Source organism: Penicillium soppii, assembly GCF_028829465.1.
Source record: "Penicillium soppii strain IBT 18220 chromosome Unknown utg000006l, whole genome shotgun sequence".
Classification (NCBI taxonomy): Eukaryota; Fungi; Ascomycota; class Eurotiomycetes; order Eurotiales; family Aspergillaceae; genus Penicillium; species Penicillium soppii.
In genome coordinates, this window is record NW_026643236.1 from 1,570,030 (window position 1) to 1,595,760 (window position 25,731).

Genomic DNA, 25,731 nt, shown 5'->3' on the forward strand with positions numbered 1-25,731 from the left:
GATTGTATTTCTTTGTCTTTTGACACCTCATATGAACCTTATCTTACTACATAATTTCCTGAGAGGCAATAACAACCAAGAGTCGAGAAGGATTGTCGAGGCTTGTTTTGAAAAACTCGCTCAATGGAGACACTAGCTCCCCTGGTCCTCATCCTGGAACCACAACTCGCTGGGAAAATTCGATTCATTCCATCAATAAATTACAGCAACTGGAAATCAAAACCCATATACGTCTACTTCAGATGTTCGATAAAACGAGAATGAAACTCCAACAGTGACTGATATCCAGATACCAAACTGTGGAATAGACTAATTGCATAGGTGCCAGACGCCAGATTTATTTAGAGCATACGCGAGGAACTCCACCCGGGCATTGGAGCCAAGTACTGATTCAATCACAAACAAAAGTAATTCTGTAATTTACATCGCATCAATTTCAGCCCTGCGGCCTACCCACTTCAGCCTTCTGAAACCAAATCAACGCAACTATGGCCCAGGCGATTTGTCTTCTGCTACTACGCCATCTCAGAAAATTACTACAACGGGCACCGAGGTGCCCGGATATCCTCTATCTTCGTAATCCTCTTCGTGTTATCCGCCTTCACTATCTTCCCTGTTCTGGCAAAGAAGATACCAACCTGAAAAATCCCAGAAAACATCTACCTGTTCGCCAGATACTTCGGCACAGGCGTCATCGTCGCAACGGTGTTCGTCCACCTCCTCGACCCAGCCTATAAACGCATCGGCCCGAAGAGCTGGGTGGGTGAATCTGGGTACTGGGGAGATTGCTCGTGGTGCGCGGCTACCGTCCTTGATTCTGTGGTCATCATCTTCCTACTAGATCTGGCGGCGGAGGTGTACGTAGAGCACAAATATGGTGCTCACCGCGATGAAGACGCCACAAATGTCTTGATCGAACACGATCATGTCCAGTCCGAAATCATCCCGACCGAGACAAAGGAAATCATTTGATCCGCAGAGCCTGTTAATGCCGAACGCTCCTTCCGTCAACAAACATCCACCTTCCTATTCCTCGAATTCGGCATCATCTTTCATTCAGTTATCATCGGCCTGAACCTTGGCATCACGGGCTCCGAGTTCGCAACTTTCTATCCAGTCCTGGTCTTCCATCAATCCTTCGAAGGATTGGGTATCGGCGCACTAATCTCCGCTATCCTATTCGGTAAACATACAAAGTTGCCGTGGATCTTGTGCGCGGCTTATGGGTTGACAACTCCGATTTCCATTGCGATTGGCTTTGCTGTGCGCACGACTTATACGCCAAGCTCAAAGATTTCGCTGATGATTTAGGGTGTCTTGAATGCTGTTTCAGCGGGTATATTGATTTATACTGCTCTTGTTGAGTTGTTGGCTAGGGAAATTTTGTTTGATCCATGTTGGACGGGGAGGAGGTCCGAGTTGCTTTTTATGGTTGGGTGTACTTTGCTGGGCGCGGGCGTTATGGCGCTTATTAGAAGCTTAGAACTTTGCGTGTATGTATGTATACAGATTTATTGTTGTGGGAACCCTTCTCTCTCTCAGATATATGTAAAAAGCCCGGAAAGTCGTATATTTCCAATAATGTTGTACAATCAGCCCACCTCCGATCTGCGGAGCTTCGGCCAGCTACACGAATATATAAAGAACAATCTATAACATAGGTATACTAAAAGTACTAGAGCTGCGTCCATGGATTAGTGAAGAGCCGAGATTGCCCAAAATGTTACGCTCATCCATTCTCATGAGAAGTTGTTGGGTGATAGGTTTGGGGGGAATATTCATGATGCTGTGAAGACTGAGGTGGATATATTGGGAGTTGATCTTCATTTGGGAGAGAGACCTACTATTCAGTGTATTATATATAATCCATAGATGTTTTTAGAAGATGGTTATACTCTAGGGCTAATACCTCAGTTCTGACGAATAGAGTCATAAAGCCAAATGTGCAAACATCTCATATAAGCTCGCATGGCTTAGTGGTAAAGCGCATCACTAGTAATGATGAGATCCTCGGTTCGACTCCGAGTGTGAGCATTTTTTCATATTTTTTTTTTCCAATCCATACCAAAGTCCCACTTAGGGCACCTTGGCAATGGCACTGACTGAAATCATAAGTGATACATACATACTAGTACATACATCGGTTATCGGGCACAAATTTACTAGAAATTTACTGGAAAAAAATTCCCATGTGTACATCTTGTACGGTGTTTCCGTTCGGTTTCTCCAGTTCAGTGCAGATTGGATAGCTTAAACAGTGCGTGTATGTATATATATATATATTCTACTACTCATGATGTTTGATATGCTCGATCTCGGTTCTCTTTTTCTATTAGGTCTTTTACATTTTCTTCTTCTACAATTGTACCATCTATTTGTGTTATGTTACTAGGCGATAGAACTCCTTTGATTTCAATAACTATTTTCTGGCGAAGATCCCTATAAATCAAATGTTGATTCCGTTGACAACCAATGCCATGGCCAATGGTCAAGATAAAAGAGTGTTCACCGTTAGCAGTCTCGTCAAGCGGGCCCCTCATATACCATTCAGGCTTTCATAGGTGCAGTCGTCTCAAAGTGTACTCGTGCATGACAGTGGTCGAGGCAAGGCCTAGCACGAACAAACTCGAGGTAAAAAGAGACACTGAAAAAGAAGTGTTAGTCAACTTTTTAGAGAAGAAAAAATCACTACATACCTTTACTCCTCATCGACATGGGCGTCGAGGGCAGCCATAGCATCAGCGAGAGCATCGGCAGAGCGCTGAACTTCTTCAGCGGCAGCGGCGGCACGCTTGACCTTGGCGCAACCCTGACCGGGGTGAGCACACCACTTGGGGATCTCAGCAGGGAAAGACTCAGCCATGGCTTCAGCGAGAGCCTCAGCGGAACGCTTGACCGTGTAGGAAGCATCGGCGGAGCGCTTCATCATGTAGCAGCCCTGACCGGGGTGAGCACACCACTTGGGAAGGGTGGTGTAGGCGGCCCGAACAGAGGCAGCGCCAAGAGCAGCAAGGACGATGGTGGTGAGCTTCATTTTGACTTGAGGAAGGTGAAAACCGAAATGGAAATCGTTGCAAGTTGGTCTGTAGAACGAAAGACAGAGACGATGAAAGCTCTATTGAGATGTCTGGAGGATCTACAATCATCGAGGTGAAAAACTTTAGAGTTTATATAGCCATGATGGCAACTGGTTCAATAACAAACTCTCAATTGATCAAAGAACGAGTTCATCGAAGTCCTCAACAGCCGGTCTAACACTCTGAATAAGACGTTGAATAGAGATTTGATCGAGTCCAGATCAGATCAAGGTATCGCTCTTCATTTCTTTATTGGACAAAATTAATCTCCCTCTTCCCCAGATTCAACAAGGAAAATCGGGCTTTGTGACTTGATGAAGATGTACCTAGTTGTGGTTTGACCGGAAGAAGGTATGAATAAGAAAAAAAGAAAGAGAAACGAAGAAGCCAAGAAAGTGAATAGGATTCGCAATGAATAAAGAGATCAATCAATAGTTCAAGAGTTCAACAGTTGGAGAGTTGAAAATAAAGAAGTCAAAAGTACTAAACGACATACATATGTAGCTGTTAACAATATTAGTTACACGATACTTAATGATGATGTACATCCAATTCCATACTTGGTTACATACAAATGGAAGTAGTTGAGATTGTCGGTTATCGCCGCCCGCAAAAAAGAAAAAACAGTAGTTTCCCCTCATCTCCCATTATTCTCTCCTGTTTTACTTCATCTACATACATACCACATACTACATATATACATATGTTTATGTGAACACGTTTCTACACATATTCCCCCAAGGTCCTCAATCATGTCAGTCACAGCCCAAGAACTGGAGACCCTCTCCATAAAAGCGATCGACGCCAAAGCAACTGCCTACTGTATGTCTGTCTTTCACCAATATCGAGCCTCAAGTCCCAATCCACTCTGAATTCTCAATTTGAATGAAAGAAAGAAAACTAATACAGAAAAAGGTCCATACTCTAAATTCCGGGTCGGGGCATGCATTCTCACCAAATCTGGCGAGTTCATCACTGGCGCTAACGTCGAAAACGCCTCTTATCCCGTTGGTACTTGTGCTGAGCGCGTTGCCTTCGGCACAGCTGTTGTATGTTTATTGTTTTATCAATTTCTCTATTTTTATTTCTTATGGTGGGATTTTAACCTCGTGCAGGTCGCTGGTCATAAAGAATTCAAGGCTCTTGCCGTCGCGACAGATATCAGTCCCCCTGCTTCACCTTGTGGAATGTGCAGACAGTTGTGAGTTTCACTTTCTCTCTTTTCTCTTTGGGCGATCGAGTACCAGAGTGTGAATCTAATTCTATTCAATATAGTATTCGAGAGTTTACCTCGTTGGACTTCCCGGTTTATATGTATGATGGTGAGGGAAAACATAAGGTTATGACTATGAATGAGGTGAGTTTCTTCTCTTATGAGTGTCGATATCTGCTAATGGATGGAATAGTTGCTTCCGGAATCTTTTGGTCCTGGTCAGCTTAAATAGATACAATCTATACATACCTATGTATGTAGGTATAGGTGTCATTGGTTATTGAAGATGAAACACAATGCCAATCCAGTATATTCCATTATAGAATAAACAAGCATCTAATAAACAGATCTACCGAAATCACGCTGATAATCACATCACACAATACATCCATGGATAGTATCCAATCCAACTTAAGCCTCCTCCTCATCATCGAAATCGTCAGTCCCAAGCAACTCATCCTCATCATCGACCACATGAGAATAATCACCGCGTCTTGCAGCAAACGATCCTCTGGTTGAATAAGGTCGCTGGCCTCTCTTGAACAATCCACCAAGACTCCTCAAAACACTACTCCCCAAAAGCGGTAACGACTGCCCAACAGCAACAACACCCGCAATAATAGCAACAGGAATGGCAAAGATGTCTCGTCCACCACTCGTTGAAACGCCCTCGCCCAGTCGGATCTGTCCGAATTTTCCGTCCCAGTGCGTGTACGCGTACCAGCCCACTGCGACTGCAACGAGGATCGGTATCACAATCGCGAAAAAGAGGCCAGCACCGCTGATGCCGTGCTTTTTGTTATATTCCTCTTCTTTGTTCGGGCACGGGTGCGACACGTCCTGGTCGAGGAGTAAGCCGCCTTCGCAGGTTGTTTGTGGGATTCTGCGGTAACCGGTTGGCTCCCAGTATTCAATTTTCTCCGGGTCAGCGGTGCATTGGGTTTGGTGGTTTGGCTTTGGGAGGCCCGGGACGAGACCGCAGCTTCCGTCGCTTTGGATTTCGTAGTTGTAGTCGCTGTTTGTACGTTAGTAGTTGGTTCTTTGGGGTTGGTGTAGGAGACTTACCATTCGAAATCGGCCCGTGTACACGTGCAGTTACGACCAATGTTGTGGATATGCGGCTCGCGCCAGGAATTCCAGCATTCGGCAGTGGGTTTCTTGCGATGGTATTGCTCGACGTGACCGAAGAGACAGTTCTCTTCTTGGAGTGGGTGTCTGGGTGTCCATTCGTAGTAATCGGTTTCATCGTCGTTGCAATCGCGACTCCAAATTCCGCTGAAATCCAATGGGATAGTAATACGCTTGCCACCGTCCATACCCCAGAGCAGGAAGCTCTTCGAGGTATCGGATGGCACGGTGGAGATGTCGTCGATAACGAGATCCTTCTCGGAAAATTGGAACTCATTCCAGGTTGCGCCCTCGTCGAGAGTGTAGTGCACGACCTTGGTGGCTTTACGGTCGGCGACGAGGACAATGACCGAACCTGCGGCACCGTATTCCCACATATACTGTCCTTTCTTGACCTGTGTCCAGGAGATGCCGCCATCCTTGGTGAGGAAGGTGTCTGCTTCGGCGGCGGGGCCAAGGTTGGATCCCACATTGCCGAGAGCGAGCATCAGGCCTATCGCTGAACCGGAATATAGTGTATCGCGGTAGTCGCGACGTTCGGTATAGCCGTGTAAATGAAGGGCGCATTTCTCGGTACCCTTGCCTTCTGTCACAGAGCAGTCGAATTTCTTGCCGTCCACGTCTTGGGCCGGAGGCGCGAGGAGCATCCATTGACCTCCATCGTTATGCGTGATCATGGTGCGTAGCTTCTTGCTTGTGCCCTTGGTTTGAACTTCGTTTGCGTTGGAAACGATGTTGGCGACGAGGACACCTTCCAGACCTTCCATTCTATCAAAGTCGGCATTGCCGCGGTCGTTAACGTTTACGGCTTCCAGGCTCTGCACAAAGTACGTGCCGTTGCTGTTAGACTTGACGAGTGACCCGAAGCTGCGTCCTTCTCCAATGTTGACCTCCACGAGGAGGAACAGTGCGTGCGGGGAACTCTGCAAAATAGTGTACGAGGGAACATTGATGTTAAATGGGAAGTGGGCATCCGCATACGTGCGCCCGTCGATACTGACACTGGCGTTCAGGTACTTCTTGTCTGAATCACCGTACCAAGCCACAACAATGAAGTCATTCTTCGTGCCGTAATGGGCGATGTTCTCGAAAGGAGTCTCCTTGGTAGAGAACTTATCATCACTGAATACCAGTTGCCGATCGTTCTTCTTTTCCTCACCCTTGTACTGCTCACAGATGACCAACTTCTCGCTGTTGTTGCGACCCTCGTGCGCAGCAAAAGTACAATCACCAACTCCAATAAGCATCGGGTCCCAGCTGGCACCTCGCTTGTCGGTGATAAACGCCTCCGACCGACAATTGTTGCCATCGCAATCTTTGTTACCAATCCAGATGAGTGAGTCTTGCAACTGCTCGTGGAAAGCAAGAGTCCGAATGTTCTCTTTATTCGGCAAACTGGGCGCAGTGAACTCGTGGAACGAATCTCCATGGTTGATGGTGTACCAAACTTTCTTGCTATCAGTCAGGAAGAAAGCACCATCGCTGAAATAAGGATGCTCAACCATCTCAACAATCTTATCCTTGACAGCAAGCTTCCAGTTGACACCATGGTCGCGCGAGATATATAGCTCCGCCTTGTCAGTGAGCATGAGGATTGTCTCATCGGTTCCAGTGTTGCTGGCCTGTCGCTCAAGGTAGAAGTAAACCGTTTTCTTGGCAGAGATGGTGTTCACTTTGCCAGCGCGAGGCTTGCCATCGCCAACAGGCAACGACCCAGTGGTGTTTGAGCACGAGCGCTCAATCTGTTTCTCAAGATCTTCGCCTCCATCGCGGATACATGCGTTGCCGGGTATCAATCTCCATCCAGATGGCCCCATGTATTTGTCGGTGGACTCTTTGCATTGGCCGGCCGGGGGAGTCAACGTAACGGCTGGAACACACTCCTTGCGGTCTTCGCTGCGAACGAAATTGTAGTCGCATTCAAAGTCCTCGGTAGAGCATTTGCAAGGCTTGAACTCGGGTGGGGCGATGGTAAATTCCTTCTTGATGAAACAGTCTGCGTTTGCCTTGCGACGATGGAAGTATTGCTTCTGACCCATCAGACAATCCGCCTCGCCCTTCTCGTCCAGCCGTGCAGTCCATTCTTCGAGATCGTTTGAACCACATTCGCGCTCATGCAATCCATCGAAATCAATGAATGACATGATGACTTTCTTATCTTCGCTGGAGATACCAACAAGCAGAAATTTGAGACTGGTAGAATCAGGCGTCGAGACCACGTAAAGTGGTCTAATCTTGTCCTTCAACTTGATTGTCTCCCATTCCTTGCCGTGATCAATGGAGAATTTGACTTCGTCTGTCTTGCTGCCATCAGCGACGGCCACAATTACACCGCCTTGGTCACCAAACTCGTACCGGTGCGGGCCCTTCAGTGCCTTACGCCAGGTGAGACCCGCGTTGTCAGAGACGTACAAGTCGCCGTCGGAGTATTCCTTCAAATGACCACCGATATTGCCAACACCCATGACCAGCCCCGGGGCAGGACTGGAGAACATCCGGTGATCAGGCATGGGCAGCTCACGTAGCGCGACATAGGTGGTCATCGAGTGGAGGTGCAGTTCATCTTTATCAGCCTTGAGAGATTGGAAGGTTCGCCCATCGTCAAAGCTGATACTACTAACAAGCTTCTTCTCCTTAGAGTCGGACTTCGCAGCCTCCTCCCAATTCTTAACCGTGTTGACAATGGTAATGCCCTGAATACCCGTGACTCTCTCAAAGTCAACCAGACCATTCAAATCCTGATTCGTGTGCTCAATATTCTGCGTGAAATAGGTGCCATTTGAATTGGAGGAGAAAAGCGTTCCCATCCGATTATCATGCATTGTCGTCTGAACGTCAATCTCAATACTGTAGTTCGTGCTTTCCAACAATGTATACGCGTCCTCCTCAATTCGATGTTTTCCGAATTCCGCTCGGTGCCACACAGTCGCATCGTCACTGATGTACAGCGCCTGTTCTTGAGTTCCGCGCGACTGGAGACGCGCAACGAGATACTTCGTCACAGACCGGATCTGAACGCTGATACCACTCAATGGTTTTCCGTGGTCGAGTTTCGCATCGACGCCATTCTTGTCTTCCTTGAAATAGTTGTCCGAGTATATCAACCGCTCGGTCAGGCTATGATCGAACGGTCCTTTCAATCCAGGGACAACGCACATGATCCGGTCCCCGACGGACTTGCGCAAGTCCAGATCCAGTCCAAACTGTGGACGACTAGCCGCCCACATACATTGGAGCGTCAGATCGCGCAGGGGCTCAACGTCCTGGAAATCATTGACGGTGTAGAACGCTCTCGGTGGACAAAAAGGCAGCGAGCAGTCGGCACCCATGAAGATGACCTTTTGCGGATCGAAGCCATTGAACTCGAGAACGGAAGAGCGCATCGAAGCGAAAGGCACGGTGTCGATCTGGAACGGTTTCCAGGATTTCGCCTGGTCAGTGGTAATCCAATGATTTCCATTCCTGCCAATGATATACGCGCGATCATTATCGAAAGGATGTCTCCAGATCAACAAGGCCGATCCTTCCATCGTCCCTTCTTTGCCCTTGATCACCTCCCATTTCTCGCCGCCGTCGTACGACACATGGGCGGTTAGGTCGATGCTGTCTCGGTAAAGGATTGTGTTTGTTCCGTGAAAGTAGAAGAGCTCTGTAGGCGGGACGTTAAGCTTATGGGTCACGACTTTCGGCTCGTTTCCTGCTGCTGCTGGTCCGGCCCAGAATAGCAGCAGGCTGATTGTGAGCAGCAGCCACCTTGGGATCATGACTGCTGCAGAGGCATCTGATGTTGGAGGTGTGGAGTGGGAGGGATGTCGCCAGTCGATGGGATGGAGTCGCTAGAACGGAGATGAAAGATACAATGTTGTAGTAATGAACGAAACTAACTTGATGATGACGGAGCTGCGTGGCCTCCCCAAAGCTGCTTGTCACGTGCATCTCTTATCAGGTATCATCCGAGTGAACCGTGGGTTATCGGCCTTGCGACCATGGATGAGATGCAGAGCTATCTACATACATTTACACATTTGGCATTAATGTACTTCATTTATTGATTTATGTATATACGAATAGATCCGAGAGAAAGAAGTATTCAAGTAATTGAGTCTTCGATCAAGCTGATATGTACAAAAGCTGCGAACTAGATACTAGTGGAAGTGGGAAAGTTTGAAACATCGCTCAAATGCAGGAAAATTCCTGAGACGCCAGAATGGTATATGGGAAACATCGCACAACGCGCGACCAAAAAAAAAGAGAGAAACCAAATATATAATAAGTGAATGTCAATTGGCCAATTAAGCCCGACGACGGATCCTGCGCCACATCTTCTTGACCATACCCTGCCCATCGGGGTCATCGTCCCAAATAGACTGAGTGCGATCGGGAGGAGGGAGCTCGGCCAATCGGAGCGGATCTTCTTTTTCTTTGGAAGACGTTGAAGAAGTAGGGGAGTCGTTACGCAGGTCCGGTCGGGTGAGTGTCATTTTAAGTGTCATTTCACGGTTCCCCGGGAGGCGCATTGGGACACACTTGCCTGGGAGCCAGGACTGGCGACGCTGAAGGAGAGAAGACTCGACAGAGAAACGGGGTGTGTCGCGGATCATTGGCGAAGGGGCTGGCTCATTCTTGACTGAGCCGCTGGGGCTGCCGACCATGGTTCCATCATCGTCTTCGAAGAATGTGCCGAAGTCCGAGTTGGAGTTCACCAGGGTTGGTTTGGGTGAGGTTGGTTCACGGACGTTGTTTTCTTTGTCGTCCTCTAGCGACGGAAATCCGAACTCGATTGCTTCATCAAATTTTTGTGGGGAGGCTAGGTACACCCGGAGTTTGAGGCGCGCATCTGGGTCTTGGTAGTATTGTGCCGATGGATCGATGCTGGAAGTGGAGGATTTAGGGCCGTGCTGGAACCGGCGGGATGGTGGGCGGGACTCGGGAGTGCTGTTGGAAATAGGACTGAGTGGTTGCGAGTGGCTGACAGGAGGAAGAGCACTAGTCGCATATGGGGTGATTGGTGCTAGTTGTTTGCGTTTGAGTTGTGTAGAAAATGATAAGGAGCGGCGGAAAGAGGGGCGGCGGGCTCTCTTTTCCTTGTAGCAGAGTCTGCTATATGAGCATGGTATTCATCTAGGGACAAATCAAGGTCGCCGTCCTCGTCAAGCCACCGGAAACTGTCGTAAAATGTTTGATCCATGTCTTGATCTTCGAGGTCTGATTCGGAGTCGGAATAGAAGGCTGTGGATTGCTGTGAGAATGGCACTGTCGTCTGGGAGGGAGTGGCAGTTGAAGGGCGAGACGAACGGCCACAATCTCGATGATAAGCTACGTCGGCAGCGTCGTAGATCAAACTCTCTCGGTAGGCTTTCTTCAAGCGAAGACGTTCTTCGGGAGAGAAAAGCTTTTGTTGGATCTTAGCCGGGAGGGAATGGAAGCATTGAGAGTCCGCCTGGGCGGCCAGGTAAGCCAATTGAAGAGAGCCGGGCTTGCGTAATTTTCTGGAAGGGGAGAGACGTTTCTCAAGCCCTCGCTTTCTGTTCAACGATGTGGACGAGCCGTTCCGTGAACCACGCGATTGATAGACAGGACGAGCGTTACGATAGACCCGACCATCCGTTTGATAGTTTGACGTGGAGACCGTAGGGGAACTGTGATCGCTCTGAGCTAGCCGAATGCGCAAACGCTCGACATTCGAGAAGAACTGGGAGGGTCAGCAATGGCCAGGATTCACTGTGGTGGAGCTGAGTTGGAGAATATGTGGGGTCGACAATATGGGAAACGCCAATAGTGACTGACAATGAGTGGCGCCAAGGATAATAGTGCGGGTGGTAGTGGCCTCCACCGACAGTTCAGGGGCAAATCCAGGCAAATCACCGAAGAGTAAGGGTTTTGGAAAGGAAAGGAGAGACAAAGAAAAGTGGAATTCGGATGATCCCCTATCTCCCTATTACCCTAGTGACGACGCTATTGCCAATGTCCGAGCGTGATAATAATGTGGGTGGAGAATGGAGGAAATGAAGATGAGATGAAAGGAAATGAGAAAGATAAATCCTTACCTTTCTTCGAACAGCTGGAGGAAGGGACTCGAAGTCTGGAGTTGTAGACATGTCTGAGTGAAGTAAGGCAGAGAGAGCCTTGGGATTTTTGCGCAATAGAAACAAAATAATAAGGTCGCAATATAGCAATGTAGCAATAGCGATGTAAGGACAATGTAGTTAGACAATGAATAATTTTAGATGAATAGGCAAATAGATGTCAAGTCAATGCATCAATTTAATCAAATTTCATATGAAGGATCTTAAGAAAGAAAGAACTTTCAAATATGCAGGTCAGACATATAGTTATATAGTTATATGTACTTTATGATTGACTTCTTATTCTTTGTGTCCCGATGTACCTAAGTCCACTTATGTATGTAGCTTGCCCTAAGTTCTGGGGCTCTTGTCACAAAAATCTATGGATAATGCTGTACATTAGCGCCACAAAGCACAGACTTGTGATGTGATTGATATTTCTATTTCAAGACCTGTCACTTTTATTTGACTTTGGTTTTTGATTTTATTCCATAAAAATCGATCTCTGTGATGTATCGCGAACACCTCGATCGCAACTACTGCGAACATGTTCGAGTATATACATGCATGATCTATTCAACTTCCGTTACATGTTTTGTTCGATTTTCTCTCCCACTTGAAATAGGAAATAGAAACCCAAAACAAAAGGAAAAGAACCAAGAAAAAGAGATCAGCCGAGTCTAGCCCGTACCCGCCTCCGCGTCTCGCTTTGACGTTGGGCACAGTAAGGGGATTTACCTCCAGCTCCACCCCTACTCGATCCGATCCCTACGACTGGTCACTTCTTACATCTACCCCTCGAACATCACAGCCTTGAAACTGGTTTTTCGGCCTGAAACACACAGCTTTAAGAGGGAACCTTGCAGCCGGAGAATTTGCAAAGAAACGGTCAAGTGGTTGACCTTTGTCTATTTCCCCTTTCTACCCTGTCTACCCTGTTTACCTGGGTAGTTACACCAAGGATGTTCTATATATGTTGTACCCCTGCGCTCAAAATTGGGAACTCACCATCGGATTGTGCAATCGTAATTAAACGTCGGTCGAAATAGAAATAGAAAATAGGAAATAGGAAATACGAGCGAGATCCATATCCCCGGTAACTCCCACAACGTATGCAAAACAAAAAATTAATAAAAAGTGATCTGTCAGCTGTATAGAAGGTGATGAGCAAACGGAACGGACAACACTACCGACCGTGTGTTCATCGATGATTTGGCGTTGAAGTCTCCACTTGAGTCAAACAAAGAACAACATTGTCGGGGATCGAAATATTCAGTCCATGATTTAGTCCATTTGGTTCTTTTTTTCCTTTTGCTACGCGGTTGGGTGGGGGCCGGAAGTCTCACCCAATTTGGTACAATCAAAATGGAATCCTAGTTACGTACGGAGTACGGAGTGGTTATCTGTGGGATTCCGTTTGCTACGTACATATATGTAAGTTTACTAATAATCTAGGAATCCATGACAATCTCGATCATCCTAGATATCTCATAATCTCACATCTAGGAATTATGCATTGTACCACTCCGTGGTCAAAGTCTAATAGCCATGGATGATCTATACCAAACTCAACCAGATTGAATTGATACGGGGACTGAGTTGACATTCCAATCCCGGAGATTATCATTCGGTACAATATTGTTTGTGCTCACGGGGGATTTGCTCCTGGATTGAATTTCCTCTTGCATATCTTCATGCAGGGAGTATGTCCTGGCATGACGTCGATTAATATGCCCAATTCACCAAATATATATGTTAACACATTACGATGAGCAACTACATGTCTTTCATTGATTGTATATTGCGCAGACTATTTTCCTTCAGCTTTGGACAAGAAATATTACCTTGTACTTTAGAAAAATACCGAAAAAGAAAAACAAGAAGAAAAAAGGAATTACTGGAATCATTACTAATTGTCAACGAGGTAGTCTGTTATCGACCAAGATCAAGACTGCTTAGTGTATGTAACTAGCCGACGATCTTATCCAATCGGTCAACGATGCCCTAAGAAACAAGCTCAAGCATAAAACTTGATACATCGAATGTTGTCAAGATGTAAATTCGACTTTCCTGTTGATACTTTGCTGCCTCAAAAATATATATTGGATAGTGCTTACTAAGTATATTCCATGCCTGCGGGCCCAGGTGGAGGTGTAGAACGGGAAGGACGTGCTACAATGATGATGAAATCTATTTTCACAAGCTAAGATATTAGTGAGAGGAAAAGTCTTGGACCATGTTCTTATCGCAGCATTAGTTGAAGCAAAGATAACCTCAATGCTCATTATAGGTAACTTTATTGAACAATCTACACTATGGTCTCATTTACTGGCATTAGCCTTTTCCATCGCTCAATGTAAACTGCCGATAGCCAGTTCTTAGCTCAGAAACTTTTCATCCGGCGAGAGATCATCAGTTTTCGTTATGGAGTACACTGTAAATAGTGATCTTTGATATATCGATGCCCTAGTCAAAGATCGTCGTTAGGAGACGGCCTAGCCCATATGTGTGGAGACAGCATGATCCGAAGTAAGAGCAACATATTTATTGGAGATTCCCTGTTGCCATCTATTCCTTACGGAGTTATTGGAACTGTTTCTCAGCTTACCTTTATAGGTAATCGAGTGGAATTCTTGGGTGTCTTCCCCTCTATACGATGTTACGATATCCATACCACCCGTAAGAATCACCCTTGCTGCTATCAGTGAGAGTATTATAAGGACTGAAATACCGCAGATAGGTTAGAAAAAGCTCAATGCTATGATGTAACAGCCGTCGGGAGGTTAGTTCGCCTCGCCTTTGAACTATGAAGCTAATGTTCTCAGTGGTTACCTCGCTCCCTTTATTGCTTTTTTAATTGGACATTGTTGGCGTCGGAAGATGCCGACGGGAGCAGTGAGGTCAGACTATCATTATATTCGCGCACCGATCGCATCGATCAGTAGTTGCAAAACTTCCATGTGCAATTGTCACACCAGAAGGCTAGCATTACTACGGAGTAACAAGGGCGTTTTATCTCAACCGATATAGCGAGAATATAACAATCATTACAGCCAGATATGCGGCAGCTCTACACTCCGCTGGGTTTTAGCAGATACACGTGGAAAGCGGCAATCCTTTCACAGCGCTACACAGTGGTCTTCTCCGCACTTTCTATCCTGGAGATAGTGGCACTCGCTGTGGGCCCTTCTGCGGTGCTCTAGGAACACCAAGTAGAGGTGTTCCTGGATGCACACGGTCTCAAAGATAAAGAAATGATAGTCGCGCTCGATGAAGCTAATGATACGATTTTGGGGGTTGAGTATAAGGAAGTTCTGACCTAGGTTAGCCTATAAGCAGCGTCCTAGAGGTTTGAAGCCGATGACCGCGTGTAACTAATGACTGCAAGCTGTTTGATCTGTAAGTTCATCAGAATCAGCTCGGGCATCTACAAGGCTAGCTGGGTTTTGATCGAGCAAGGCACCTTTTTCGCAAAGAGCACACACGACGGCCTAACATTACAAAAATAAGGTTGTTCTCTTCTGAAAAGTATATGTAGTGCTGATTCTCACTGCCAGCGATGGATTTGGTTAAGCGACTATCATGATGGCACAAAAGGTCGGTGCCGAGATACTCGTGACTATTGCATTGCTGGACGAGGGGACATTCATCCAGGAGAAATAAGGCGTCTTTGCTGACCACATAGTCCACTGTCACTATGACTCCCTCTTTGTGACCACATGTTAAACACACAGCAAAGGTGTGGAAGCTGTGCTCAATTCGTTAAAAGGATCATTACTCCGTGCAACATAAAGCTTCGTCGCTCCTTTTGGTCGTTTCATTGATATAGGTAAGCGGGACATTGACCAGACAGACACACTCTCTATCGTGCTGTCCGGAAATTGTCTCCATTCCACCACAGTTGACCTACTAACCATACACTTGGACCGCGACGGAACCAACTTTTCAATATGTTGCACAAAGTCGCGCGCATAGTGACTAAGTATCACACCAAAAATTTGACCAACTCTTTCTGACTCAATGAGCTATGCTGAAAAGTCATTCAGCATCATGCAAAGAGGGCGGGGGCATTTAAAAGATCGTATTAAACGACGCAGAGGACGACACTGCACTGTGGAGGCACGAGTTCTTCAACGCGCATACATCATTTATCGGTGCGCTTTCCCTAGGGTATTTATGTTTTTAGCTTATCAGTTGTATCTCCGTTAAAACTTCCCCTGTAATCCGATGCGACTTGCTTGATAGTAGGCGGATTGGGAGACATTGGTGTTTCTATTGCTCGACAGCTAGCCGCTAGCGGAGCTCGCCATCTTTCAACGTCTAAGGTTTTGTCCAAAAGCTTAGTTTCTGGCAAAGAAAATTTTGCTTGCTGGTCGTGCACATAGTAAACACAATATTGAACGCCATCACTTGATGCAGTGGTGAGAATGTTTGACTTACTGTCTGAGAAACTTGACCGCCGTCGCCATTCATGTTATATATGCTTCACCGTACGGGAGTGGAAGATCTTGAATATGACGAACTATAACTTTGAGAGGAGTATCCATATTGGCAAAAATGCAAACGGTATGGTCTCTTCCGAAACACGAGTAGCGCGTCTTTAAATTGATTGATGGGGTCACAGATCACATATGACAGAAAGTATAGATAGGCTTCAGTCATACAGAGAGTATATCCATCCCGTTTAGACAACCCGTCTTTCACATTGATGGTCGGTCGGAACGACTGAAGTCGTTCCTCATTCAAATCATAGCTCCGAGCTTGATGACAACAACCGCATGTCTTAGTACAGTGACCGTTCCCTTGACCCCGATAGGAGCTGCATGGTTGGGAACAACATCCACAGTCTCGACCATAGCAACCTCCCCTCTTCATATTGAGCAATCTCGCGTAGACGAATGTTGAGATTAAGGACGCGTTGTAATCATAGGGTAAGATCCGTATAATGTTTGCTCCACATGATGTTGTCCCCTCTTTGGCGAAGTGACTGCGCAGTTTGCCACAATTCATGGTCGAATTGAGGTGTTGCCAGAGCTTTGCCTTCAATTTCATTCTCGAGGGGAATAATACAAGCTTGGAGAAGCCCATAGATGAATATTGATACTCGGCCCAAGATTGATATTTTGACGAAGAGCGGCGAAGTCTGCCCCGGTGAATCATGTGCTAGAGATTAAGATAGTTGGCAGGGAGAATTTGATCCAGGCCTTGGGAAAATGGATCGCTCAGAGGTTGTATCATTATTCATCATCCATTTTCGTCTAACAAGACCCAAAGTCAAATTGTAGGCATTGGCATCTCACTAATCCCATGATCACAGAGAAGGTATCAACCTTCATATTACCACAAACTATGATAACAAGTAAGCTTTTTTGATAAGGCTATATATTCATCTCTGAAGTCTGTTTACATTGTAAATATACCTAGGCAATCTAATTGTTCTCATCTCACAACCTACTATTGTTGGAGAGAATAAAATTAATCTCGTCTTAGTAAGGGCTAAGATCAATTAATTGAGGCATTTTATCAGTAGAAATAGGGTTGACTTCTAACAATCGGAGATATAGAGATGTAATACAAGATATAAAAGAGGCGTTAAAAGAGATATAACTACCCACCTAGGTATGTAGGTAATTATTGAACATTAAATACTGAGAATAGGAATATTTACAATATATAGTAACTATAGAGCAATCTATGATAGCGCGTGTCCTATACAAAAATATTATCCCTACACTGCAATATGAATGACAAGGAGCAAGAAGATATGATCAGTTTTGTGTCCATTAAATCATGCGAAATATTCTCCCGAGCAACCTACTAATCGGAATAGATGAGCCGATGAAGTGGATCCATCGCGGGTCGAAGTTGATTTAAGTCCATTGACTCATCATTGCTCACATATAATCATTGAGTCGTGATTGGCCACTGCATGCCCCTCTCAAACCTACATATCTATAAAAGACACCATAACGCCGTGCAGTTAATGAATGAATATCAGCGACATGCTAGCGTTCAATAGAACTTCAATTAGCTCAAACTCAACCTCCAATTTAACAATGGACTATCTCCTCCCGTCAGGGATGCATGCCATTCCCTCCAACCTTCTTGATCTACGATCCGACACCGACATAGACTTCGACCTGCTACATCCTCATCCAGTCAATAACGTCAAAAACATATGGTTCTTTTGGCATTCCGGCTACGTCAATATGCACCCTTATACGCAACGCACAGTGCGCGCATGGCACCGCCGACTCGCAAAACAAGGGTGGACTGTACGAATCATAGACCGACAGCCAGGGTCAAAGAGCAATATCGCCGAGTTCTTGGATGTTACCGACCCATCAATTTTCCCACAGGCCTTCACTGATGAGACGATCACTGGCTCTTACGCGCTACAACATACTTCAGATCTTGTTCGCTGGCCGCTGCTCCTGCGATATGGAGGTGTTTATGCCGACGTGGGTATGATGCAAATTGGTGATCTAGATACGCTGTGGAACGAGACAATTGCAAACCCTGAATCTCCATACGAGGTTTTGTCTTATACGCCCGGTGGCCAAGATAATTACAGTCTATTGAATTATTTCCTCGCCGCATTGCCAAATAATGCTCTTTTCGCGCGTTGCCATCGTCTGCTTCTCGCTCTTTGGGGCGCAGATGGGGGCAAGACAAGCACCGATGGAATGCACGCTAGCCCACTGCTACAAGGCGTTCCTCTGATGGGCGGCGAATTTACAATCACTGAGGATGATGGGACATTTATCGGCCCCGCTGAGGTCAGCCGTCTTTTGACCGACTATATTATCCAAGGCCAGGTTGCTAGTGCAGTTATGGGACTGCTTGATCCGGAAGACAATTGGGATGGCCCCGCCTATTGCATGAAACACTTTTACGCGATCAATTTTATGGAAGGATCACAGCTTATTAATGAGTTGACTGCCTGGAACGGACAAAAGGCATTCGATTTGATGTCACTATCTATACCGAAAGACGGGGAACAAGAGTCTAGTCAACAAAAGATAGCTCGTGAAATTGTTGAGGCATGTCTTTCACGCAGTTTTGGTTTCAAGCTTGCTCACGGCCTCATTCTACGCGTGAACAAACTTACGCTTGGATCCTTGTGGCGAGATAACCCGGGATCCGACATTGTACCTGGCACATATGCGGCTTGGCTTCGACATGGGATTACCTACTGGAATCAAAATCATGTCCCTGGTCGAGTGGCACTCTCGTTGATCCCTCCTACAAAAGTTGGAAGATTATTATTGTAACTAAAATAGACATCTACCCAAAAAAGAGTCAATTTTTTTCTAATGTATACAAATGTCAATCAAAAGTACGACTTAAAAACAATGCCTAATTCTATCTATAAAGCATAGAGGATACCTTACATAATGTACCTCGCACTGATGGTTGAGTGGTACAATACCTCTCTTCCAAAGAGGTGGCCGGGGTTCGATTCCCCGTCAGTGCATTTTTTTGGTTTTGTTCTATCTACCCGTTTAACCTAAACCAAAAAGATAACTAGAGGCAAATTTTTAGACTTATTTTTAGACTTAAAAAACAATTGTACTTCAGGTAATCTATTAATTAGTTTCTTATTATAAATTTCCATAAAAAGAACTAAGTAACCATTATTCAATCTAGGGGAAACGAACAAAATATAATTAAATAGCGATCAAGACTTGAAGAAAAAAGAATGCACTGACGGGGAATCGAACCCCGGCCACCTCTTTGGAAGAGAGGTATTGTACCACTCAACCATCAGTGCGAGATACATTGAAAACGCAGGTCTTTTTAGTATATGAATTAATCATAATTTGTTGAATATCATATGTCTCAATCCCACTTCCCTTTACTTCTATAGAATCAGAGCTGAGGCAGATTTCACTCTGTCATCACCCAGAATTGATCGCCTGCCATTCTTGATTTTTGATCTACTCAAAGTATGCCACTCACCCGGACTCCAACTCCACCGCGTCCGAGTATACAACACTATTGGCGCAAGTCATGCTACTAACATCGGCTTATAGTGAGATTGCTTTTTTACAGTCGATATTCATAGCTCTGCGCATCAATTTGCTTCATTCTCTCCCAGGAGCTAACTTGCTCTGATACTCAAATCTAAAACGTGACAGAAAGACTTGAGTCTTTTTATGGACCTCCTCTGTTGACTTGATATCAAAAATACACTAATTGATCTTAAACCTCCATAGTCTCCTTGCCCAAGTAAACAGAAATATACAACTTCCTACTATGTGACCAAGAGCCAGCGGCAGTCCAAATTTAAGCCACGTGGAAGGCTGCAAGATTGTGGCCTTCGGCGCTACTATCATATCTCCCTGGCCACAGGTTGTAGACTCATTCCGCTTTAGCTTCCCCGCAAACGTCTCAATAGCATCTACCATAATTCTGACTGTCATTTCTGGTTGACTCAGAAAAGGACAATGGCTGGAGTGGAGCTCCCTATGCTCCACATTACCACCCATTGCCTTCGCCATGCCCACCTGTATGCGTTGTACCATCACCGGCAAACCCCGATCCTCGGTAGTGCCAATATACCAAACAGGCACATTTATCCAACCGGCGTATGTGTGTTCTCCTCCCTCAAACAATGCTTTGAGGCTCTGAGTTGTAAGTTGGGAAACCCAGAATTCTGCCTCATTTTCTGGCAAGTCGTGGTAGAAGAGCTCACGTGGAGGAGCAACAAGTTCGGCATATCCGGTCGCGTTATTGACCCGCCAGGAAGGAGGAGGATGACCGAAAAAAGGATCCATGAAGGAAAGCCCACTTAGGGTAAACCCAGAGGCTATAAGGATTAGGCCAATAACGTAGCCTGTAGCTGAGATTTGATTTTGGCTTTTGGTGAAACCTCGTTGCGTGAAACCCTTAATAGCACTATTGCCGACCATGCCCCCGTAGGAGTGTGCAATGACTACAACATTGCGTCCGTGGATGGTCTCGGCCGAAATAGCTTCGCGGGCAGCATCGAGATCATCTTTGAATGTTGCGGCTGGGTTTCCTGCCGTAGATGGCAAGGATATTGAGATGCATTTCAACTTATGCTGGCGTTGGAGGAGATTGGTGACCTCATTGTAGCATGTAGGTTTATGCCAGGAGCCAGGTATGAAGACTAGCGTAGGTGGGGCTGACATCTCAGAGTATAACTATGTGATATTCACAGAAATCGAATATGATGGTATATTTCTGTAAGATATATCCAGGGCTTGGATCGATGAGCATGAAGCCAAAAGGATAGGTGGATTTTGATGAAAGTTGGACAAATCATAGTTTGGGTGTATTTTTTGGTGTCTCTGCTGGTTTTATATGCTTTGATTATTTCTTCAGCATCAAGGGACCAATACTATAATTACTACGTATGCATTTCCCATTGGCCAATGCGGTTCTTGCCTGTCGGCTCCGTCGATCGTCGGATCCGATGCTAGCGGCTCCGTTGCGGGGCTCCCGCAAAGAAAACAAGATCTGGGAACCGGTTAGGGCTCGTTCTAGCTATGGAGTATCAACACTAGATTGGCGGAACCGATGGCAACATGCTATACAAATTGACAGCAACCCAGATGACCTTGGAAAATTATATATAATCTTTACAGTTTCTGGATTTCACGTCTCTAGACATACACAACTTCTTTTTTGAGCCAGCAGCGCGGAGTGATGCTCAATCTCTGGTCATTGTTGCTATTGTCTGACGCCCGAAAAGAATAACTCGATGCTCATCATGTTTTCCTCCCTTTTTCAGCTTGCTTTGCTTTTTTTCTTCTTTTCCTTCATGAAAATCATATGGACCGTCTATTTCCATCCACTTCGCAACCTCCCCGGTCCTAAATTGTGGATTGCATTTCCTATCAGTCGCTTTATCGCTCTTTCCCGTGGTCAATTAGAGACCAGAATGCGAGATTTACACGAAAAATACGGCGAAGTCGTTCGCTTTGGTCCAAATGAAGTCTCTTTCATCACTGCCCAGGCATGGAAGGACATATATGGTCATGGCCATCAGCAACTACCGAAGGTGCTGCATTCAACCAGTAACCCGTCTGACATTACTAGCGCCAACGACACAGATCATAGTCGCCTTCGCAGGTCCCTGGCACATGCCTTTTCTGCGAAGGGCCTACAATCTCAAGAACCTATAATCACCAAATATGTGGATCTCTTGATACAAAAGCTGAAAATCATTGCCGCTTCGTCCATTCCGGAAGCCGATATGGTAAAGTGGTACAACTTGACCACGTTTGACATACTTGGAGATCTTGCTTTCGGTGAGCCATTTGGAGGATTAGAATCTTCTGAATATCATTACTGGGTATCAACCATCTTTCAGGCGATTAGAGGCATGTCCCTTGTGCAATTCAAAGATGCCTATCCCCTTCCGTTTAGAATATTGTCCCTTTTCGTCGGTTCAAAGCGTCTGATGAGTGCACGGGAAAGACAAATCGAATTTAGCCGAGCCACTGTTCAGAAACGTCTCCAGCTTCAAGGTCACAGAGAATGCACAGATTTCATTGGTAGCATGTTGCGGCATCGCGGAGAATCAAGCAAAGAGGTTACCGAGGAGGAGTTAGAAGCGAACTCTAACGTCTTGGTTATTGCTGGCAGCGAGACGACAGCTACATTACTTTCTGGAATCACTTATTGGCTGCTGCGAACGCCGCACGCAATGGAAGAAATCACTCGAGAAACAAGATCTGCCATGAAAAGTGAGCATGATATCACCATATCAAGCACCGCAAATCTGCCATATATGCTCGCATGTCTCAAGGAGGCATTGCGAATGTATCCGCCAGCGCCCTCTGGACAACAGCGGATGACACTTGGGCCTAGGCCAACTCAAGTTTCGGGCTACCTCATGCCCCCACATGTAAGCAAGGAACTCGCAATGTTGTTCTTTTTCAACGCATAATGGCTGATGTTTAGTAGACCAAAGTCTCCGTTCATCAATATGCTGCATACCGCTCACCCTTGAACTTTTATGCCCCAGACCAGTTCATACCCGAGCGTTGGCTAGAGAAAGCCAGAGACAATCAATCCTCGCCTTTCTATAATGATAATCATGACGTCCTCCAACCATTCTCAATAGGGCCAAGGAACTGCATCGGGAGAGAACTAGCATATAGTGAGTTACGAGTGATTCTTGCACGCGTACTTTGGACTTTTGACTTAGAACTTCATGATAAGAGCGGGAAATGGGACCGACAGCGCTCTTACTTAATGTGGGAGAAGCCCCCGCTGATATGTAAGCTGAAAATGAGTGATAAAGCAATCTGGCAAAACACCTCATGAGAACTCGCTTGTTTTCGGCTAAGCAAAATCAATTCAGCTTGGATTAGTACCAGCTTTCTTGATACGATGAATGAAATCTTACTATCTGGTCAAATCTACTAACTTCGTAATTTTTAGATACACAATGAAAATATATGCTCCCAGGTAGCATTTACTCACGTTGGGAAAGCGTATGTATGAGGTGATAACCAACTAATAACTGAAAAACGAGACCATGCAGTTGAGGTATCCATTTACGAATCCTTGCTGCTTTATAGATATTCATCATAGTACTAGGATGTTGCTTAAGTGAACCGCTAATGCATATTCAATCAAGTAGGAAGATACGCAAAACTCCAGAATCTGAGTTTGCTAGTCAATCCGAGGTACTGGGGCACCTATTCATTAATCAACTATTAAAAAATACAAAACATACAACAGTGAGGATTCGCTGGTGGTCACCCACCCAACTACTAACTCACCGGCGTGTGGCTTAAACGCGGTCAGTAGTCCGGTGGGTGTCGCCCGGGTGAGAAATGGGTGAGCGCCGCTTTACGGTCGCGCGACCGGGGGTGACAAGGGTGAGTGCGCTATAGATAGGGTGAGAATCGGGGTGAGAATCACCCAAGTCGCGCGACCACTGCACTGCCCCCTCAGCTGAACAAGAACAGAATTTCATTGGATTACACCGCTCCCTCTGAAACGCTCGGCCGCTTGGCATATGCACGTATCCACAACTGGTAGCATCATACAACCAATTTCTTCAAGGTGTTTTCGAACTCACGGTCTGCCTCTGCCTCATGTTGTCGAAGGATTTGAGCTCTGATAGTATTCGTATCGTTGGGTTTGGGCCTAGCCGGTTCGCTGTATAGCGTCTCCCCAGCGACTATGGAAAGGACCTTTCAACAACGGTCGGCTCAGTCTCCACGGACATATACATCTATGCATCACTTCGATATTATGTTTCATACATTCGCTAGTTTGTGATATCTACTAGAACTTTAGGCCGACCGCATCATTCCTCACTTTTCGTTCTATGTCTTAATGAATGCGCAGCAGTGAACTATCTAGCTTCCTATAGGGTTTTATATGGTAGTATTCATTTTCTCTTCTTTAACCTCTTATCTGCTTACCGTTCGCTAAAACGATCATCAGAAAGCCTAATATAAGGCCGCATCAACATCGTATATTTGATAAGTACCTCTATACAATCCACCACATGATTTCGGTTACAACTTGGCAGAAATCGTTGGTCTTCTGGTTGACCATCAGCCGGCAATTTTATATACGCTCTAGGGGATCAGATGTTGATTCGGGATGGTTAACATACACACCCACCGACCGAACAGAGTTGACGGCATTGAATTGTAGGGATCCACCACACACCTGCGTAATGGTCAGCGTTCGGCCCTAGGTGAGATGGAGACTTCCCGTAGCTACAAGTATCCAATCAATCAGAATTTTGGAGATAGCGGTCTACAATTAGGGGAGTCGGGGGATAGGGAAACCACGAGTAAGTAGTTCGGCTTCTACAAGGTTTACACTCTTTCGCTCTTTCTCAGCGCCACTTTCGGGAACTAGTCTACTATGAGCTTAGCTCGTTATTCTCATATTTTACATATCGTCTATGACAGGACAATACCATAAACAACGTATAGAATCTGTTCTATAATTATCCTCCCTTCGAGAAATTTCGCTGCAAACAAGGCAAACCGTAGTAGACCTGTGCCTGGACAGTCTAGCAACCCGTCTTCGTCTTCCCTTCTCAAGATCCCTTTCTGATGGGTTTGGAAACTGACACAGCTCTTGATTATCAGAAAACGCCGATTGGTTTTCTTATCTAGAGAAAGAGCCGAGCACTTGTCTAAGACGATATTGTCCTTGCTTAGCGCAATCAATTAGCTGCATGCTCGTGCATAGGCTGGTAAGATCTGATATCGCTGTCCCTGCTAGAGCTCGGATAGTTGAACCGGAGTCACTCCCGTGGGGACTAGCTGGTCTGCTCGACGTCAAGCGCGATTATCACACTCCGACTCGTCCACATAAACAAGGTGATAGGAGCGAATTTGTAAAAGGTTGAAGAGATAGAAATCTCGCAGATCAGCATTGCATTTGTCTGATATCTGCCGAATCACTTTCTTTGACCATTCTGTTCTCGATTCCCACCCGACCGTCCTTGGTGAAACGGTAACATTGAAACTTGGGGATTCCAGATGTACCGTGTGGGTCCTGCAGATCATATCTCATTCGTCCTGTAATCTTTATGTATATCCCTGACAAGATGAACAGAAGTTCCTGTTTGTGGTTGTTTATTTTCTTTTGAAAAATCAAATAAGCAGCGATTTCATTGGCTGGCTGACTACTGTGCCAGAAACAACAACGAGAATTCTCGATTTCTCACTTATCCCAATTCTTTCCTAAAGAGGAAGCCAAGCGAGGCAAATATTCTAGCTTGAATACTGCAATGAGGGGGGCTGCATAGGGCCATCTAGATCGCTTTTATAGACTTGAATGTGAAAATTTGCTATAACTTGGTAAACCTTTCAATGGCATAAGAGCAATCAGAATTGGCTCAAGAATAAAATAGGTGAACATTGCCGGCTTCGTTATTCTGGGAGCAAAGCTTTTCTGATTTATGATTGGCTCGTGACCTGTGGCTTATGTGCGGTCAATAGTTCGGTGGATGACCCCCGGGTGAGTGCATGGTGAGAATCAGGGTGAGAAATCACTCAAGTCGCGCGACAGCCGCACTGACCCTGAAATGACGCTCCGCTGAACTCATACCCAATATTATTGGATTACAGCATTTTATTTAAAACAGCCCTGGAGGTCTCGGCTCGGTCTCTTGGTATCTGCACATAGCCCCTTATTTCTCCATCTCCCGCAAATCATATCTCGTATCTAGAATTCCTCCTGCTGATATGTATGCGGGGTGTGAAAAAGTATACCCCCCAATCATAAACAATTC

At 45.7% G+C, this 25,731-nt stretch overlaps 8 protein-coding genes across 8 annotated transcripts; 4 read left to right on the forward strand and 4 right to left on the reverse strand.

Moving 5' to 3' along the window:
- Positions 1 to 488: 488 nt before the first annotated feature.
- N7529_007941 (uncharacterized protein) lies at positions 489 to 972 on the forward strand (the record flags this gene model as incomplete). The annotated part of the gene is made up of 2 exons (XM_057243468.1): positions 489 to 576; positions 653 to 972. 2 exons carry the CDS (start codon positions 489 to 491, stop codon positions 970 to 972), a joined length of 408 nt encoding a protein of 135 aa, XP_057095006.1.
- A 1,726-nt stretch (positions 973 to 2,698) lies between these two features.
- Positions 2,699 to 3,034, reverse strand: N7529_007942 (mating alpha-pheromone PpgA; the record flags this gene model as incomplete). The annotated part of the gene is made up of 1 exon (XM_057243469.1): positions 2,699 to 3,034. The coding sequence occupies one exon, from the start codon at positions 3,032 to 3,034 to the stop codon at positions 2,699 to 2,701; it is 336 nt and encodes a 111-aa protein (XP_057095007.1).
- A 795-nt stretch (positions 3,035 to 3,829) lies between these two features.
- On the forward strand, positions 3,830 to 4,522 carry N7529_007943 (cytidine deaminase; the record flags this gene model as incomplete). The annotated part of the gene is made up of 5 exons (XM_057243470.1): positions 3,830 to 3,899; positions 3,993 to 4,126; positions 4,193 to 4,278; positions 4,353 to 4,434; positions 4,484 to 4,522. 5 exons carry the CDS (start codon positions 3,830 to 3,832, stop codon positions 4,520 to 4,522), a joined length of 411 nt encoding a protein of 136 aa, XP_057095008.1.
- A 179-nt stretch (positions 4,523 to 4,701) lies between these two features.
- N7529_007944 (vacuolar protein sorting/targeting protein 10) lies at positions 4,702 to 9,182 on the reverse strand (the record flags this gene model as incomplete). The annotated part of the gene is made up of 2 exons (XM_057243471.1): positions 4,702 to 5,305; positions 5,356 to 9,182. 2 exons carry the CDS (start codon positions 9,180 to 9,182, stop codon positions 4,702 to 4,704), a joined length of 4,431 nt encoding a protein of 1,476 aa, XP_057095009.1.
- A 528-nt stretch (positions 9,183 to 9,710) lies between these two features.
- Positions 9,711 to 11,516, reverse strand: N7529_007945 (uncharacterized protein; the record flags this gene model as incomplete). The annotated part of the gene is made up of 3 exons (XM_057243472.1): positions 9,711 to 10,494; positions 10,548 to 11,110; positions 11,466 to 11,516. The coding sequence occupies 3 exons, from the start codon at positions 11,514 to 11,516 to the stop codon at positions 9,711 to 9,713; spliced, it is 1,398 nt and encodes a 465-aa protein (XP_057095010.1).
- A 6,023-nt stretch (positions 11,517 to 17,539) lies between these two features.
- On the forward strand, positions 17,540 to 18,757 carry N7529_007946 (Capsular polysaccharide synthesis; the record flags this gene model as incomplete). Its single annotated transcript, XM_057243473.1, has 1 exon — positions 17,540 to 18,757. The coding sequence occupies one exon, from the start codon at positions 17,540 to 17,542 to the stop codon at positions 18,755 to 18,757; it is 1,218 nt and encodes a 405-aa protein (XP_057095011.1).
- Positions 18,758 to 19,678: 921 nt separating this feature from the next.
- N7529_007947 (alpha/beta hydrolase) lies at positions 19,679 to 20,641 on the reverse strand (the record flags this gene model as incomplete). Its single annotated transcript, XM_057243474.1, has 1 exon — positions 19,679 to 20,641. One exon carries the CDS (start codon positions 20,639 to 20,641, stop codon positions 19,679 to 19,681), a length of 963 nt encoding a protein of 320 aa, XP_057095012.1.
- A 632-nt stretch (positions 20,642 to 21,273) lies between these two features.
- Positions 21,274 to 22,404, forward strand: N7529_007948 (cytochrome P450; the record flags this gene model as incomplete). Its single annotated transcript, XM_057243475.1, has 1 exon — positions 21,274 to 22,404. One exon carries the CDS (start codon positions 21,274 to 21,276, stop codon positions 22,402 to 22,404), a length of 1,131 nt encoding a protein of 376 aa, XP_057095013.1.
- Between the last annotated feature and the right edge of the window lie 3,327 nt (positions 22,405 to 25,731).